General features: G+C 37.6%; 1 protein-coding gene across 3 annotated transcripts in view; it reads right to left on the bottom strand.

The window, feature by feature from the left end:
• Window positions 1–1075: 1075 nt before the first annotated feature.
• LOC105834909 (calcium-dependent secretion activator) overlaps window positions 1076–19324 on the bottom strand; it is a 33887-nt gene continuing 15638 nt past the window's right edge. Inside the window, exons 4-15 of one of the 3 annotated variants that reach the window (XM_036291057.1) lie at window positions 18408–18899; window positions 17400–17806; window positions 16828–17292; window positions 16013–16372; window positions 15008–15253; window positions 14317–14620; window positions 12311–12467; window positions 11713–12164; window positions 11057–11215; window positions 10815–10931; window positions 10433–10671; window positions 1076–8449 (exon numbers count right to left, since the gene is read on the bottom strand). In XM_036291057.1, coding sequence (XP_036146950.1) covers window positions 8245–8449; window positions 10433–10671; window positions 10815–10931; window positions 11057–11215; window positions 11713–12164; window positions 12311–12467; window positions 14317–14620; window positions 15008–15253; window positions 16013–16372; window positions 16828–17292; window positions 17400–17806; window positions 18408–18899 — 3603 coding nt within the window. In that variant the 3' untranslated portion in view covers window positions 1076–8244. The remainder of the gene's footprint in view (window positions 8450–10432; window positions 10672–10814; window positions 10932–11056; window positions 11216–11712; window positions 12165–12310; window positions 12468–14316; window positions 14621–15007; window positions 15254–16012; window positions 16373–16827; window positions 17293–17399; window positions 17807–18407; window positions 18900–19324) is intronic. The other 2 variants (XM_036291058.1, XM_036291056.1) reach the window with 2 other exon arrangements.

Below are 19324 nucleotides of genomic sequence, written 5' to 3'. Positions count from 1 at the left end.
TTTTATCTTTTTTCCAATAAATACGGGCATTAAAAAAAATTTTTTTACAAAAAAATTTTGTTTTTTTTCCATTAAAAAAAATCATTTTTTTAGTTTTTTATTTTTTCCACCAACCAAGACCACTATAATTCTAAGTCTTTTTTCCTTTGAAAAAATTAAAAAAAGAATACGTTGTAATTGATTGAATTTATTTGGAGATATGAGCCGACGAAATTTGTGGATTACGATAACCCAAATTTGTACTAATTGTAACTTTTTATAGTCTGTACCCTGAGGGTTAATGCGAATATCATTAGACATTTGATCTGTTCTTTTTCGCTGCACTGCTGCACTAGTGCAGTAAATTAAAATGGGAATAAATATATTTATCTCATTTTAACTGGTTACATCAGTGCCGCGAGGTGCAGCTAAAAAGAACAGACCTATTATTATTATACATGCAAAATTTTTTAAAGAAATTGTTTAATCCTTTGAATCGCGAAATTACGAACACTAAACATTTAAAAATATTGTCTGCGTAGCGATTTTAAGTTTTTAAATTTTAAGTTCTTTATTTTAAATAATTAAATTTTTTAAATATTGCGAGGAAAAAGCGTTTTTAAAAGGCGTTCTAAAATATTAAATTTTATTTTATACTTTCCGATATAATGATCTCTTATCGAATTGCGTTTAACATTAGAACTACCAAAGCAATCAAAATAACTGGTTTAATATTTTTAATGGTAACATTATAATGTTAATTTATAATGGTAAATTTATAATGGTACATTTTCTGAGATTTTTTGGAATTTTTATCGAAACATTTAATTATTAATTTATTTGCTTTCTTTTTATCCCTTTTTTAAACAAAACATATGTATAACATATTTATATGTAAATAGTAGAAACGGATGCTACGTAAGTAATACATTCATCACCGGCAGTTCTACTGTTAAAAACACTGTTGCAGCAGCCGAATGCCGAATGATTCCATGCTGAATGGAGAATACTGCGAAGAGAAGCGTGAGTAATATAAAGTTAGACGAGCACGCGCGCAACGAACACGAAGGTATGACACGCTACATGACATATGTATTACATTTTACAACGTATACTTTATTAATTGCAATTACATGTATGCGTTTGCATTCTCTTGCCTCACATGCAAATTACTTACACAAATGCTCCACAAAAGGAAAGAAAAAAAAAAATAGAAAAGAACGTACCAACGTTTTCGCATAGCCTCTCTCTCTGCGCAGCGTAATATGTATATATATTTGTATATTTATATTTTCTGTTGTCATTTATTTATATATATATTATGTATATGCGTGAGTCCATAAGAAATACTTAATCGCTACGAGACATTTATAATCTACGTTGTCATGATCATGGTCGATGTCGCATTTAAGCACTGATCGATCGATTGTTCTTTTTTTTTTCTTTTTTGTTTCTTTCTCCTCCTTCGTCTTCGTCTTCTTCTTCTCCTTTTCATGCGATGTGTAACACTAATCTAGATCACAGTCGTTTCCGCTTTGCAGTCGAGTAAAGAGATGCAATTGATGCTCCGATGAGTGAGGGTGAATGAGAGAAAAGGGGAAAAAGAGAAAGAGAGACAGAGACAGAGAGAGAGAGAGAGAGAGAGAGGGAGAGAGAGATAGTATGTGTGTGTATGCGTGTGAGAATGAGACAGGCGGTGATTATCATTCATTTGTTATTCCGATTAAGCAAGCGATTTTTTCGTTTCTCTCCTCTTTTCTTTTTCCTCGGAAACTGGCGGGACGATGACACGAAGGTTTAAAGTCGCGCTTATTTACAATGAAACTCCGTGCTCCTTTTAATCTTTCCTTTTCTTCCCCCCTCCCCCCTGCGAGAACGGAACCGAGGAGGACTCGATCTCTCTGTCGGAATGCTCGAGAAAACGGAACGAGGAAAGAAGGATGGAATGTTAAATTCCCTTTTGCAATTTCTTTTCCCGCATTCCCGAAAATTTTGAATCGAGATCGAATCCAATTTCTCGAAGTCCGTCGTCTCCTTACAAGGTTTTCTTTTCCCCCTTTGACCGTTCTCTTCTTCCCTTACAATGACAATGCTACGATGAGGATGTTACATGCTTATGTAAGTTATGTCGTTATTTACAGAAAATGCACACATTCACACCACGTTTACCCTCCGCGCTTCTAGACTTTATTATGTAGGCGACAAACGATGAGAGCGAGTGATTTATGTTCTCTTTTTTCCTTTTCTTGCCGTCGTGAAAGACGCATGAGAACGGGATGATACCGATAGAATGCCGATCAGATCGTGCCGATTGTTGAGAAGGAAATTAAAAAAAGTGCCGGGATATGTGTTGTATTTTTTTTCTGTATCTTGTTTTGCTTTTTTTTTTGTCGGAATTTTTATTAACGAGAGAACAACAGTTGAGTAAAAGTTAAATCGACTAGAACACTGGCTAGAGTAAGTAAAAGACCATCTCTTCGGTTCAAGTAAAGTCACAGTTTCAAAACGCAAAACGGAGAAAAAGGTAGGCGGATAGGAAAATAGAGAAAAGATGGAAAAAAAGAGGAAGAAGGAAAGAAAGAAACAGCAAGAAAGAAAGAATAAGAGAGAGAGAGAGAGAGAGAGAGAACTAACGGAAAATATGGAGAAAGAGACGAAGAAGGAAAGAAGGGCAGAGAGACAGTTAGAGAGAGCTGACGACAGAAGTGTTCGTATCGAAGTTCGATCGGTGTGAAGAGGATCACTGTTGACGGAACGGCAAAATAGAGAGACGGACAGATCGACAGATAAAAATAGACAGATAAACAGGTAGACAGACAGACGGACGGACAAACAGATAGACAGAAAATGTGTGAGATAGAGAGAGAGAGAGAGATCATTTCGTAACTGTCCTAATCTAATTAGTCATAGAGTATAGGAGAATTATTTACCAATAGTAAGAATAACCACGATAATCATAATAATTCTAACGTCGTTTAGCATCGATAAGTATAGTATAGTAATTTAGTTTTTATTTTTCTAAACTTCGCTTCGTTTCCCTTCCCTCGTTTTTTCTTTCTCCTACCTTTGCAACTCCCCCGAGCTTAAAAACGAGTCTCGCTCGCGCGTTTTTCGTAAAATCTCATTACGTTTCGTGACGACAGTTATCGGGGTATGTGTGTGTATCTTTGTGTGTGTGTGTGTGTGTGTGTCCCAGCGAGAAACGATAATGAATTCGACATCAATTCGATGTCGAATCGACATCGAAATGATGATTTTGATGTCAAATCGATGTCGATGTATTATTTCTCACTGGAGTGTGTGTGTGTGTCTCAGCGAGAAACGATAATGAATTCGACATCAATTCGATGTCGAATCGACATCAAAATGATGATTTCGATGTCAAATCGATGTCAATTCGATGTATTATTTTTCACTGAAGTGTGTGTGTGTGTGTGTGTGTGTGTGTGTGTGTGTAAGGCCGCGTTTTACTTAATCGATATCAATATACATCGTCGCGACGGTAAATCGTGCGATTACATCACGCCTCGCTGGCCGCTGCGATGCTAGTGGCGAAACATTCAAGTAGCTGTAATAACGCGCTCATCAGGCTTCCGAATCATCCTTGCTTCCTCCGGTAATTCGCGCAAACGTCAAATGTTGTGTCAATATTGAACGTAACAGTTCAAATTTGATATTCCGATAAGATCAGCTTTTAGTCGAGATTGAATTAAATTCTGTTATCTAATTATCAAAAATGATCTCGCCAATTTTTAACTTCGATAAAAGTATACTGGAAGTCTGTTTAGAAAAACTTATTTCGATCAATTTCGTGACTCTTAATACGACGAGGAAAAATTCCGAAGCATGATAGAGGCATTTTCATCAGGCACCATTGTTGCGTTTCGCGCGTCTCGATTTTGAAAAAAAATACACCAATCGGAACCGAAAATCGAGCGCAAAAATATAACTTTTGACCCGCAACGCCGAACGCGTTTTCCTTTTTTTTTTTTAGGGGGGATTCACCGAAAATACGCGTAACAGTATAGAGACTAAAAGAATCTATATACGAAGTGTATAACAATCATCTCATCCTTTAGTTAGCAAACTAACATGCACTTGTCAAATTCCGATGAGAAAGAGGGAAAGAGAGTGACAGATAGGTAGAGAAAAAGAGAGAGAGAGAGAGAAAGACAAAGAGAAAGGATAGAGAGATTGAGAGATTGAGAGAGAGAGAGAGAGAATAAGGGAGCTCGCTTTTCGTCGCCCTATTCTGTAAACGTGCGATGCATCAAAAAATATTCTGTCAAGTTCGAAAGCCGACGATGAAAAGCATAACATCGTCCCTAAGAGTTTTTGGCTCTCGCCCTAACTGGGCTGTCGAGTCATTGCGAATCTCCTCGAATGCGAATCTCTTGCTCTTGCAACGCGTGCGCGTGGACAGAACGGCCCTTCAAACACTCGCCTGAGATTTCCGCGCTCCGCTCTCGCGCCGAGCCCTCTCTCTTCTTCTTCTTTTTTTTTGGTATCATATAAAAAATTTACTCTTTCCCGTTTCGCCACCGCTAAAGGTATGTACAAACGAATAGTAAATCCCTCGCCTCGCGTTCGCGCGATCGCTAACGTTTTTTTTTTTTTTTGTAGTGTGTATTTCCTCTCTTCCTCCTCCTCCTCCTCCTCTTGTACGTTTAATTTTACCGCCTTACTCGCCGAAGTAGGGTGAAAAATGTGTCCGTCGCTGATCGGGCAGTGAAAAATCGATATTAAACAAAATAATTTGGCAATAATTTATATTTGTGTCCTGAATTCTATGTATATATACGTGTTTTTAGATGAACCATACAAATCGTTGGAATTTAATTTTGAGGAAAAGATTTGCACGTTTTATCTCAAAATGTAAGCCTCGGTTACAAATCAATTATGATTGCTTTATCGCTTCTTACTGTTTCATCTGCTCTAAAATCAATTCACGTTAACAAATAGCGACATGCTTCTTAGGACTTGAGGTAGACAGAGAAAGCTCGAGGAGCTCGATATGAGTACGATTTTATTAGAATTTGCCTCGCGCGTTGCTTTGAAAAGTGGAAGTGCATAGAAAATTAATTCCATCACGGCATGCCGCAACACAAAACAAGACATGGGCTAAGGGTTTCTTCGGGGGGGAGGGTGCGGAGGGGGGACGTACATTTTTCATCCTGCTTCGTTGTTATACTTTCGCGTTTGATGCACTTTCAAGAGTTTATATCAAGCTGAATAAAAATATTCATTGATATATACGAACGTTATATATCGTGAGGTTTTGAAAATATATATGCGTCTCGTAATCGAGAGACAAGGCTTTCTTGCAATGTAAACCTACATAACACTTGCTCTTTCACAGGACGTTAGTAGCATCGACGTTTTAGTTATCGACGATAACAAGAAGGAAATAAGGCTAAAAAAGATATATATTTCTTTCCACATCGCGATTGGAGCAAAATTCAAAGTATTTCAATGCCGTTATAACTTCGTACTCGATTCTGAGAATCGCTCTCGAGCTAAGCGACTCTCGACCGTAAACGCATGTAGCGAACGCGATTGAGAATTGCTCCCGAGTCAGCGACCGTCTCAGAAAGTTTCACCATCATGTGCATCAAGAGTTACTCTTAGGAATGAAACATTGTCAAGTGAATGCACATTGCGTTCGGTGCATACTGAAGAATTTCAACGCTCCGCAGGATATTAATAATCTTCGTACGATTTTCACAAAAAAGAACCCCTCCCTTATCGTCGAATGACGTTAAAATTAATTATTTTAACGATATCCGTTGATAAACGGAGAATCCTCCGATTGATCTCTGAAAGCGCAACTCTCTCTCGCTAGAAGAGCACCTCGTTCCGCTCGCGTTCATTTTCTGCTCGCAAATAAAGAATCGCGATATTTATATTATAAATATATACGATACGCTATAGTACATATTAATATCAAGTACAGATTTGTATAATTAAAACTTAGCTACAGTTATTGTAAATTAGCATAAATGTAACACAGATAAAAAATAACGTGCTATTACGCTCACTGCTTCTGATGGTTATCGGCGACCATTCGATCGCGGTCTAACATTAGCATGTTCAAACCTCCCTGCGTGAGTCCTTAATAATTATAGTACCATCGGAAAGAAACCACATAAGATAAGTAAATATATATATAACCTTAAACATTGAGATACCTATTGTTTATTGCCGTTGGAGAAACTATTGATAAAACTGAGAAAAAAGTGTTGTTAATTTGACTAAATTTTTTAACAGGATTAAATTTCTTCAGTTCAAGTATTTATGCAATTAACTGAAATACATAGAATACTTGAACTTCGAAATACACAAATAGTTGAATGGAAGAAGTTTAATCAAGTTGAAAAATTTAGTCAAATCAACAACTTTTTTTTCTCAGTGTCGATTACTCGTGCAAATTATATGTTAAACTCAGAGCCACTTCGACTAACTCTGATTAACTTTAATCGACAATTAACTCAATTGGCAGAGTTGCCAATATGGAAAGCAAAACAGTTTATTATTAAATCAAGGTGCAGATTCTTGTCTTTCCTCTTTATAATATATATTTGATGGATCGTAACATTTAATATATTTTATAGTTTTAACACAAATGGAATTAATTTGTTTTTATCATTTAATTAACACGAGCTATTGGCAATACTGCTAATTGAGTTTTATCACAACCTAATCTTGAATATTATGCACATCACATGCGATATATACGAATGATATCAACTGTCTTAATTCTTGTACAAAGTGCCTCAGGTCAGAAAAAATATTTTAAGACACAGATCAATACACAGAACGCGAAAGTCTGCTATAGATATTTTATCAATTAACTTTCAGAAATAGAAATAACAAAAAGCCTTATTTTATAATTGTTTTACAATTAATTTTAATTCAACTTTAATATCTCAAAAACTTTTATTAAAAATTTATGTTAATTTTGCAAGAACTTTTATTCAATTATAATAAAATTTCCAATAATAATTAAGATTCTTGCACGATAAATTTTGACTCTAGCTGGATTCGCCGGAAAAGAAATATCTCTCGATAGATTTTCCTACTTCGTATATCATTTTGTATTACAAAAAAACGTCCCTTCCTGTTCTCTGTTTCACGACTTTATATGGCGACGATACGAGAGATACGTTCGAACTATCCGGCGAATGGTCGTCCAACAGATAACAGCGATCGTATCTAACAGCATGAAAAAGCATTGCCTCGTTGATTGCAAAAGAAAAGAAATTCTTTAAGCAGCAGCTTCGTTAATCGCGGTCTCCCCCCCCCCCCGCCCCCACTTCGTTTTCCCACCTCTATTTTCCGGGAGATTTTTTCGCGTTTCCACGTTTTATCGCGCGCCCACCACGTTCTATCCAAGTAACGTTGCAATCGACCTGAGAATATTTTCCGGCCTACGCGAAATACACGTGTCCGTGCTCTTATCCCTCGACATAACTAAATCCGCAAAAACAACTCGCGGTATACACAGACTAGATAGGAAAAATCTGCATTCTGTGCTCTGACAATTCAGCTAGTATATATTAACGACGTTAGCCTGGCGCATGCAGACCACGACGGGAATGTATGAATATCTCATAATTACACGTTGCGTTTATGTAATGTACGTTTATATACATATACTTTTGTAATATGATTAGATATCTACGCGTTTACACTCTGGCCTACATCGTACGTGTTCATCGCACAATCAGCCTTTCCGAATATATTTCGTCTATGTTTTATTTTTCCCCGCTATTACCTGAGATCAAACATAAATACGTAATCGATTAATTAAAACGAGCCCGCAAACGAGTTCGCGTTTTAATTCTCAACGCGCGTATCGTTAACGTGTCTAATATGCATTATTATCTCAAATCCGAAAGCTATCGACTAAGTAAACGTAAATGTATCAACAATTAAGTCCTGCGCGATCGTGGTTGATCAATAAGTAATTTTGTAGCCCCACGCGCATTGAAACGCGGCGAAAACCGGAAGTTTCTCTCCCCTTTCTCGAGGAGAGAATCCGCAATGAAACCGAAACGATCTGCTAGACGACAAAAGCCAACTGATCCGATCGATTGCATCGTTTAATCGTACCATTCGTTTATATGGACGAAACTCTAGATCATCGTACTGCCTATAGGATACTGTCTACGCCTTTAGAAGTCTTCCCGTTCGCATCCCCTTATTTAGACGAAGGAACGTACTAGTCGAATGTAAGGTTTACTGGCAGAGTGCTAGAAACAATAACTAGAACCAATTGCTGGCTGAGCCGAATTTTGTAGAAAGACCGCCGATGCCCTTGCCGAACATGCTACCGACTTTGCCAACAACATTCGAGGTGACGTTGCTCAGATTGGCCACGTAATTCGCGTCCTCCGTTATCGTCTCAACGATCGTCACTTTTGTCTTAGGTCTCTCCACCTCGTCATCATTGCCATTCTCCGAAAGCCCTCTGCAATGGGAGAAAAAAAGTTGGTTAACTTTGTAATGGCGACAAAGGATTTTTTTACAATTTACAATTAATAAAATTTCTTTACAATATAATTAAACACGGAATTGTAAATTATAATTTTTATACATAAAGCTACGTATCAAAAACATAGAAAAATTTATAATTATAATTTATATGCAAAAATCCAGGGATCTGGATTGAAAAATATTTCGGTTTAATTATGGTTACGGTTTAATAAAAAAAATAGTATAACTGTTTTTTAGCTAATAAAGAAAACTCTCTGGAATCGTTTAAATTATAGTTACAGAATCCTTGTGCACTTATTCCTTTCTACTTTGTTACATTGTTTTTTTTAATAATGTAGTTTTTATACCCTTTATAATTTTTATTTTATCTATATGTATGTAAAAATACAGAAAAGAAAAAATAAATATTATCATGTTAATCTATATAAATAAAAATGTAAATGTTTGTTCCTCATCTAAGATCTCCGTAAGTTTTTCACCGATTGCTTTGAAATTTTGACACAACGTTGCATTCGTAACCGGGAGTGTTCTTATGGGGTCTGATTTTGGAAATACCGTATATTTCAAAAATGATAGCCATAATTTAAGTGTAAAAAATAGTTTTTCGTTAATATTATTGAAATTTTGACACATTGAAACGGGGAGAGACGGGGAGAGACCGGGAGAGACCGGGAGAGACGGAGAGAGACGGGTAAAGACTGGGAGAGACGGGGAGAGACCGGGAGAGACGGGGAGAGACCGGGAAAGACGGGGAGAGACCGGGAGAAACCGGGAGAAACGGTGAGAGACGGGTAGAGACGGGGATAGACGGGGAGAGACCGGGAGAGACGAGAAGAAACTGGAAGAGACCGGGAGAGACCGGGAGAGACCGCAGAGACGGGGAGAGACCAAGAGAGACGGGGAGAGACGGGAGAGACCGGGAGAGGCGAAGAATGTTTCTATTGTGTCTAAATTAAGGTAATAAGAAAAATAAAGATGGCTGTTATTTTATTGAAAAACAGGAACTTATTTAAAACAGTTTTTTGAATGGATTTCTAAATCCATGACAGTTTTTAGATAAAAAAGTTAGAAGTACGTGAATAAATGAATATTAGATTTATTAAAGATAGATAAATGTTTATTCAAAAATAAAATAAAAAGAGCAACAGTAAAGCAAGGCTCTTGAAAGTTAAACAAGGAAAGCAAAAAAAAATTGAAAAAAACGTAGCATAAAAATAGAGAGCCACAGCAACGCGTGGCAGGGCATAGCTAGTATAAAATAAAATGTAATCAACTAAAATGTAATCACTAAAAAAAAACAATATGAAATATTCGACATTGTAAATAATGCTAACGTTTTTATATTTTATATTTTTTTAAATACTTGATGATGCGATCTATTATTAGAATTAAAACTTCAACGTTTATTTTATTTTAGTTTTAATAGTTTATGAAATATTAATATTTCAATTTTTTTACGTTAATATTTCAATGAATAATTGTGATGGCTGTAGATATTTTCTAACAAGAAATATAATTGATACAATGTCACATAGTAAAATATTTCATTCTTATTTGTTAATGTTAAACAATTACTATATTACATTGTCTCATGTGTATGTTTTGTTAAAAAACAATTGTTCGAATTTATGAAAAGTTCACATTTGTTAAATCTTATAAGAGAAGTAATATATAGATAACTAAAACGTAATAATAAATTACAAATTGAGAAAAAAAACGCAAAAATAATTTTATTGGTTATGACGTTATGATTTCGGTGTTATAAACTTTGTAAAATTTTGGTGCAATTTACTATCTTGGTTCGACAAAAGAAAGAATTATTATTGATTCCGATTTCGGTTTAATTCGTGTCTCGAAACAAAAAGGAATTATTTTCACAAAATATAAATATTTTTAATATGCTTTTTAGTTATGCAACTTCTTTGTTTGTTTAACGTTTGAGATTAAAAGATCTTACTCTTCGTTCTGAGCGCTCATGGTTAAGGCACAAGTTGCTTCTTCCGTCTTCATCCTCTTGTCTATAGTCTGATATGTCTTCGTGTTGAGTTTCTCCTCCATGACACCCTGGAGCTCAAAGTCAGTGTAGATCTTCTTCACGATGTGAGCTAAGCAGGTACATTGATACAAATGCAGGCTATGATCGAGTCTCTCGGACAACCAGTTACATAGCATTTGTATCTGCGCCGTGTACCATTGCTGCAAACGTAAATTAAAGTGATTCGACGAAATCTTTCCCGATAATGCAAATTCGTTCAAATCGCTCCATTTTCTTTCTAGATTTACAATTGTAATTAAACACCTTTTCGTAATATTCCAAATGCTATTAAAACGACTCTTACCTCGAAGAAATTCAAGATCCACAATTCATCAAGGACTTTGCTGCGAATCTGATCTATACAATTTCTCATGAAGTTTACATAGGCTTGTCCCATTTCCTTCCCGCTTCCTGATACCTTCTAAAAAAAAAAGACAAATCATAAGGCGTTAATAATTTCTCATTAAAGACACGTTCATAATTCTTAACATATTGTCGTGATATCTTGGTTCTTCACTAAATTATCATTTAGAACGAAACGAATACCGTAAGACTGAGAATGGAGCCAATGAGGGAACCCTCATCGTAACGAGACAGCTTAGACAGCGTCGCTTCCAATACTGTTATAAGCTTATTAATCATTCCTTGATTCATTCCTGCTGATGTCTTTTCAATCATGTCATCGATCTTGGCGTGATATTGATGCTAAAAACACGAACATTAATAATAACAGTATAAAATGTATTTGCTGAACTTTACAACAATGTAAAATTATTGCTATTTTCAATGTAGAAAAATTATTTTATCAACATTCTTTTATAGTAATATCATTAATATTGTTTTTTACATATCCGTATTCTCAGCATTTTTTATTTTCATACTAGATAACCATGTCTTAAAAATAAAATACCCTGTACCAAAAATCTTCATATAATTTTTTAGAATTTTTAATTAATAACTTTAAAATACAAAAAATTATCTTAAAAATGTTATGAAACACAGGGATCTTTTATTAACGTACATATTCGATATTAAATATGTGACAAAAATATGAAGTAAAACGTTACATGGTAAAATCGATTAAATCAACGTAAATTTATAAATTTTACGTTTACTGAAATTATATCTCGCGAGTGAAAATACGAAACGTTACGTCACGTTCCTGGACGATTTTCCCAAGGATCAGCTACGAATGAACTTACCACATCGACGCCATCGACAGTACAAAGCTTAAAACTCTGATTCTTGGCGTCCAAAATAACGTTCACCATAGCGCACATTTCCGACGGTATGATATAATCTGTAGAGATAAAGGTCACGCCTTTCTTAAGCCACTGCTGGAAGGCCGCGTCGGTTCTCTGAATGCACGACTCCACCATGTCGCACGCCATCAGTTTTAATCTCTGCTCGAGATGCTGCCTGAACTCCTGATCGGGCCAATGTAATCCGCCGATAAACGATTGCAGCGCGTCCAGCTTCCAGAATAGATCCTCCGACGTAGCGCAACCGTTCCCCTTGATCTCCCATCGTTCCTTCTCGAACCCCTTGTGAATCGACTGGGCGATCGACGTTTCCATAAGGTCAACGTAACGCACCACCAACGGCGCGAACGTATCGCGTAGATGCTGATGGAATCTCCCGTTCTTCAAGTTGTCTACGTGCAAGCAAATTAAATTTCACAACGGTCCATAGAACCCTCTAGATCTAATCTCTCTAATACTTAAGATGAGAGAAGAAATGACGTTAAATTAAATCCCGTCGGTCATAATCTTTGGTATTATCGAGAATTACAAAACTCACCATCGGTCCTAAGATAATCGTTCATTATCTGGAACAGCGGAAAGCTGTCCCACGTGTCTGGCGGTTGTTCTGCGAGCACTTTATCCATATCGACGGCAAATAGCGACCAGAAGATCTCGGCGTGCTCCACCATAAGGTCGCTAAACCAGGCGAACGCCTGTGGTACAGTGTAGTAGGAGTGGATCGTGAAAATATTGGACATCGCACATATACGGTGGGCATGTTTCCTCTAGCTCGGGGTGATGGGGACGCCACCCTGAGCACGGGGCCCTCGAGTACCCAGAAGACACTATTTCTACTTCATAATGTGCGGCGTGAGAAAACGGCCGGTAAAACTCGGTGATGCTAAGCGACAAGCGTTTGCTGCATCTAAGATTTCAACGTGATTACTGAGCGAAAGAGCGTCGTAGGGAATATCTCGATCGGCCGTCCACCGAGACGTCTCTCTCGTTTTGCGGAAGAGGTGAGAAGTGAGAGTGAAACTAATTTAAACTAAACGCAGCAACGTGTGGAGGGTGCTAGGATAGACGCAGCAATGAATTATTCAATTCCGACGCTAAATAAAAGTATTATTTTTGACGCGTGTAATTTCTAATAATGGAAAAAGAGTATTGATCGATCGCACTTCAGTTTATAATTACGTAATAATTAAGAAATGATTCTTAAACTCTTGAAAAAATATACTAAAAGCAGAAACAAGTGTTCTATTTTAAGATATATAAAAAATGCTTTCAATCTCCGTTTTTTTAGACAGCTAAAAATGTTTTAATTTTAAACTTTCAAGATGTTTAAATTTAAAATGCTAAAATGTTTAAAGCTGATCTCTTTCATCATTTAAAGATCCTTCTGATTATCTGACGATTCCGAGCTTTATGTTTAAAACATTCATCGGTCGAATAGTTAACTTACTATTGTTATATACACGTCGCCTGAAAAAGAATCTTTTTTAAGATATATTTGTTATTGCGAAGAATACCGTATCGGTATCACGGAATGGCGGGAGATCTAGATTGAGATACTATTTTTCGCAATAAATTATTTATAATATTTTCGGGAAAGGGGGAATTTTAAAGATACTTCTGATCATTGATATATAATTGGTAACTGTGTTTCAAGATTGACAAAATTGTCGGCGCGCAGTTCTTATATGAGCTGTAAGAATATTAAATTAATAAAAAAAAATTATCTTCAGCTCCAAGATCAGCTGCAGACCGAAATGGGCTTAACTTAATCTTTATGTTTAAAACTGAAACATTTTTAGCTACCTAAAAGAACAAAGACGGAAAACATTTCTAATATTTCAAGAGAAAACACCTGTCTTTTGAGCGTACGACAGCTACTTTGTATGCGTAACGAAAATGAACGTAAATTGAACGTTTGATCTTTGATGCATCCATCCATTTATCTTGTGACGTGTTTCACGATGTATATACATGATGTGTATGCAAAAGTGGAAAATGTAACTAATTGAACAACTATAACAACATAAAAAGATTAAGTGTTGCTCTTATCTTTCCGTAAAAGAGTGAAACGTCTTTCAGTTGCGACAGGATATTCCATGACGTCCGCAATTCAATGATTATTTCTACGTGAAAAGCGACTTTCGCGATAAATAGAAGCACTCTATGCGACTGTCTACGCGAGCCATTGAAACGAAAACATCTGGAATAAACGCGCCATTGTTCAGAAAGAAAGAGGTACATAGTGTGGAATCGGTCTCTTTCTCGTCCTATAATTAGTCACTGGCAAAAATGACGTGTCAACGTCATTCCTATTTTACTAGAAAGATACATCAATTCCACGCTGTGTACCCGCCGCTCATTCCAGGTGTTCTCACTTCAGTGACGCGAGCCAATTGTCTACGTCGACGGGAAGAAATGGATCCGCGCTTTGTCTTCTGAGGAGGTGCGGCGGACCCTTACCCAAGTCCGTGTTTTAAAAAAGCATGCTGACCCTCTCTCTCGAGGGCCCCGAGAATCGACACTCAGTTCTAAAAACCCAACTAATACCTCCGAATAATGTTCTTCGTTTTGCTGGAGCAGGTCGACGCACAACTCGGCGAGGTGTATCAGGTCCTCCAGCTTTTTGCTGGAAGGCACGCACACCTCGCCGCTAAGGTCGTCCTCGATCTTCGCCTCGGCGGACAATTTCGTGTAATTTACCAGCGCCGCCGTTTCCAAGCACTTCTTTATCAGGGCTTTCACCTCCTCCTGCGGCACGGGCGTTACACTGTCCTTCATAAGGACGCGTTCCAGGAGGGATAAGGTCGCTTTCAACGCGCCCTCCGGACGCCCGAATGGAAAACCGTACCTGTTACGAGAAGGGGACACAGTTGGTAACGTTCGTTTAATCGAAAATAATTTTTAGAAAATTATTTTTGGAAAGCTATTGATTAATTTATTTTTAACAGAATTTCTGCCGCAGTATAACTTTTACAATACATGCATACAAATTAATGTCTTTCCGCTTAAACAAATACGTATTATTATAAAAATTATTTAAACAAAAGTTAAAAAGAGAACTGTGATAATTTTGGAAAACCGTGCAGTTTGTTGAAAGAAAAATAATTTCAAGGTACGTTTATATCGTAAAGAAGTATTTTGCAGAACTAAATGATAAATGTGTTAATGATTCTTTGTAGTGGTATATTTTTTTTTTTACATCAGTCACAGTTCAAATGAGATTAGAATTGCTTACCTAAAGTTAGTGATTTGGTTCTCGAGAATCTGCCTGAGCCGTTCCTTAATCTCCTGAAATTTATCTTTTTCCTCGTGAGTAATCGAGCCCACGCCATCGGCGGACGTTGTGTTACCGTAAACATGAGTGGCACAGAAGGCGAAACTAAAGTGTATCAACGTCGGATCTATCATAAGCCCACGATCGATTCTATCCAACAAATCGTGAAGATAGCAGAGATGCCGAAAGCACCCGCGCACGCCGTATCTATCGTCAGAAGACATACGCTCAAGTCTCATCGCAAATAAAAATAAAAGAGGAAAATAATTGCACATCCAAGTTTGTAATCTTGCCAACATCTTACTTTGGAACGTACATTTACTTAAGTGCTTGATTGTAATAAACGACGAAATAAAATATATAAAAAAAATATATAAAATATTTTATAAAGAAAAATAGGTTTAAATCATTTATAAAAGAAGTATTTAACTTTTAAGTATTTTAGTTTTAAACGTTTAGATTTAATATATTAGAATATTTGAAGCTGAAATCTTTGACCAAACATTTCTTTAATATCCGTTTAAAAAATGAATCAAAAAATTATGTATTACAATATTTTAAGATTAAATTATTATAATTGTTTATGTCCAAACTATATCGGCACGTCATTTACGGAACTGAAAAATGTATCTAATAATTGGTATACTAAAAAAAAAGTAACATATTCAATAAAATATGTTATTGCAGGCTACCAATTACAGATATACTCAATACAATAATATATGCTATTGCAATATCAACATTGTACTTGCATTAACAACAAATATTATTGTATTGAGTATTTTATGTCGTTAGCAGCCCGCAATCACATATGTTATTGGCTATATTACATTTTTTTTCTGTGTATAAAAATATTATTGAGCACCAAGGTCCGCCTAGATCGAGAAATGGCACTTTCTCTTATTTTTCGTGTTAAAATAAAACACTATTTATATGAATAAAATTGATGAGAACGAGCTTCATTACCTGGCACAGTATTCATCCAGCACGAAAACTTGACCGGGCGAGAACCAGCCGAGCGAACAGTAAGGATCGTTCAGTCTGTAGTCCAGGATCAAGTTCTGCAGATACTTGAATAGACCATGATGGTCGAACTTGCACGGATCTGCGCTGATATAATCCTCCATGCCGTGCTTCTTTGCACGGTCAGCGTCACCCTGAATCTTACTGATGGTTGAATTTTTGTCAGCTACGGAAACCGGCGGGGTAGGCTTGTGCGACTGGCCGGTCGCCCGGTACATCGCCATCACCCACAAATGACACTCGTTTTCGTCATCCGAAGCGTATACTATATTGTCGCCTTCGCGCACAGCGTTGAAGAAAAACCTGTCGAATACACGCGACACACGTGATTGCGAATTGTGCGATTGGGACGCGTGATCTTCGCTCGCCAAGCTGTGAAACATCTTGCTCGATCACACGTTAGAAGAATCAAAAGTCAAAAATTAATACTTAATGGTTGGACTAATCGAAAGCTAATTGCTTTCCAAAGTATTGGGTACTAATCAACTTTTTCTAGTCAACTATATAATTAACTTAGAATCAGAACTTAGATAGAAATCTATTTTCTTAAACTTTTGAATTATGTAAAACGTCTAATAGCGGTGGGATAATGAAACAAATTCAATTAAATTTCTATTGCTAAAAACAAAAGTTGTCGCGGTAAAAGTCTGATAATTAACATCCGGCAAGTTGCAAGAGGCAATTGTACTAATATGTGCGACTACGAGCATGCTGCTGCAGCAGGGATTAGGTATTCTCTTCGAGGGAGGAAAATTTACCTTCCTCCCTCCAAATCCATGCCGACCATGAGATTAGCAGAAACGGCCTCGATATAGTCCACTGTATAGCCATCGAGCTGCATCATTTCCGACGGCTCGCTTTTCTTTTCTTTGTACGAGCACATCGCAAATGTGTACTGCGAGACCTGGACCAACACAAAGTACCGCTTCTTCCACTTTTTCCATACGGACTTGCCCATCGCGTAGAGGTAGCCGCAATGCTTCATGTTTAGCGGCTTGTCCATGCGGCAGGCGATCTTCATGCGTAAATCCTGATCGGCGCAGTTCTTGGGCACGGTCATGCGATGCCACTCGGGCACCTTGCACGACAGCGGGGTGGGCCGCAGGATCACCTTGCCCAATTCCTTGTCGTCGAGCGCGAGCATCGCCGGGTTCTCGGTGTACAGTCTAACCTTGACCACCGGCAGCGGGTGCATCGTCGTGAAGTCACCCTGTGTGTCCCACCTATAAATAGGACCCGTGGACGAGAATGATGCGATCGGCTCTGACCCTCCATTGGATATATCGCGATCGGGATTCCCCCGATCGTCGAATTCTCTTTCTTTACTCACATAGGCTTGGAGGCCTCGGCCTGATCGGTCTGCAGCTTCTCGCCACCCTCCACCTCCATGGTGCAATAAACTATTCTATCGGGTGCTAGGCTTTTAAGGCCCTTGACCTCCATTACGACTACTTCCAGTTGGAAGGTCAGGCCGACGTCCATTTTCGTCAGCTGGGGATCGGAATCGGCGGAGTCGCCCTCCAGTTTAGCGAGGGAACCCTGACCGCGGCAGCGGGAGCGCTCACCACGATGGTTGTAGCGCTTCAGCTTCTGCAGCCCGTATTTGCTGTCTATCGAACCCTTGGAGACCGGTAACGACTCCAAATTTGTCATTAACAGGTTGATAGACGACTTGAGCTCCTCGATGTAGAGCGACTCCATCTCTTTCAGAAGGAACCTGGGCATGAGCTTGCGGTTCTAGGGATAAAGAAGGAATGGCCGGCGTTCAGGAACGAGCAGAAGCGATCGTGGAATATCAGCGACAGAAAAAGAACGTGTCCATGTCCAAAATGAAACGGCATTAAAAACAGAATGAAAGCCGAAATGAAAAGAAGACAAACCTCGTTTAAAAAATCCGATAGAATCAAGTAGGAAAAAATATTTTTATTCCATCGTATTTTTGGTTCCTATATATCGGAGTTATATCTTTTTTATATTACTTAACATATAATTTAATAACAATCTTTAACCAATGTATCTGTCTGACAGTGTTTTGTCGAAATTGATGTGTGTCGAAATCCTATTATGTTTTCAGTTTTAATTTACTTTCTTACTTTATGTCCTTTTTACTTGACAAAATATATATAAAAAACATACACGTAGATTAGTAATTAAATGTTTGAACAAAAGTACTTAAGAAATGATAAAAATAGATAACTTCCGTATACCTTAAATATGATAAATATAAGTCTGATTTGAACTTTATCATAACAATTTTATTATAAAGTTTCCATAAAGTTTAAATCTGCTTCTATAATTTTCTATCGGCTTTTTCAAACGGGAAAAGCGATCACGATACCTTTTCCATCTCGTTGACTTTCTGTACGCGACCGTCCAGCTCCCTCCTGATGGCGGCAGCCTGTTCGTCGGCTGAATCCAACAGGAGGGCGTTGAACAGAAGCTGGTGCTCGAACTTCTTGATGCCAAGGATTTGCTGAAACATGTCGTACAGCTGCTCCTTCGACAGTATCAGCTCCGAGTTCAAAGACTGCTGTTGCATCCTGGAAGGCCGTTTGGTGTCCTCGTCACCAGTACCTTTTAAAATGCAATCGAATTTGGCCAACCAGGACGTAAGCACAGTCTCTTTGCTCAATCCGTCGATTTCCGGGAGGCTCCGAACACGCTTCTCAATGTTCTTCTTGAATACCTCGCGGAAGTCGAGCTGGGAGCATGCACCGCTTTGCACCATTTGTACCACTCGGTCCGACTTTAGGAACACGTCGTGGTAATTCTGTATGGCATTGTGGAATGCCTCGTCGGCCATGATCTGCGTCTCACCCTTCAAGAAACTCTGCAATTCGAATACAAACGCGTTATAAATTCACTACAGGCGATATGTCCCATATATAGTTTTCTTTCGCGTAACACATTTCTCACCTCGAACCGTGATAATTCTATATTTTTCATTTCTTTCATTGTGATATCTAGGACAATACGCTAAATATAAGTTATTTATATCAAGCACCTCTTAAGGGAGTTCCGCTGCTAAATCAAAATGAACAGATTTTCACGAAACTTTGTAGAGAAGTTCAAATTAGTGATATAAACTGACTGTCAAAATTTCAGAAAGCTGAACTAGCTAGTTATTTAGATATTAAAGTATTTTATTAACATGAGCTTCTCATAGGAATCGATGACTTTTCAGGATTCTTTAGTTTTTATTGTCGTATTAAACGTAGAAGTAATGAACAGATGTTAGTGAAACTTCACAACAAT

This window comes from Monomorium pharaonis, chromosome 8 (genome assembly GCF_013373865.1).
Source record: "Monomorium pharaonis isolate MP-MQ-018 chromosome 8, ASM1337386v2, whole genome shotgun sequence".
NCBI classification, from domain to species: Eukaryota; Metazoa; Arthropoda; class Insecta; order Hymenoptera; family Formicidae; genus Monomorium; species Monomorium pharaonis.
Note: the sequence above shows the minus strand (reverse complement) of the source record. Positions and strands in the feature narration are given on the sequence as shown.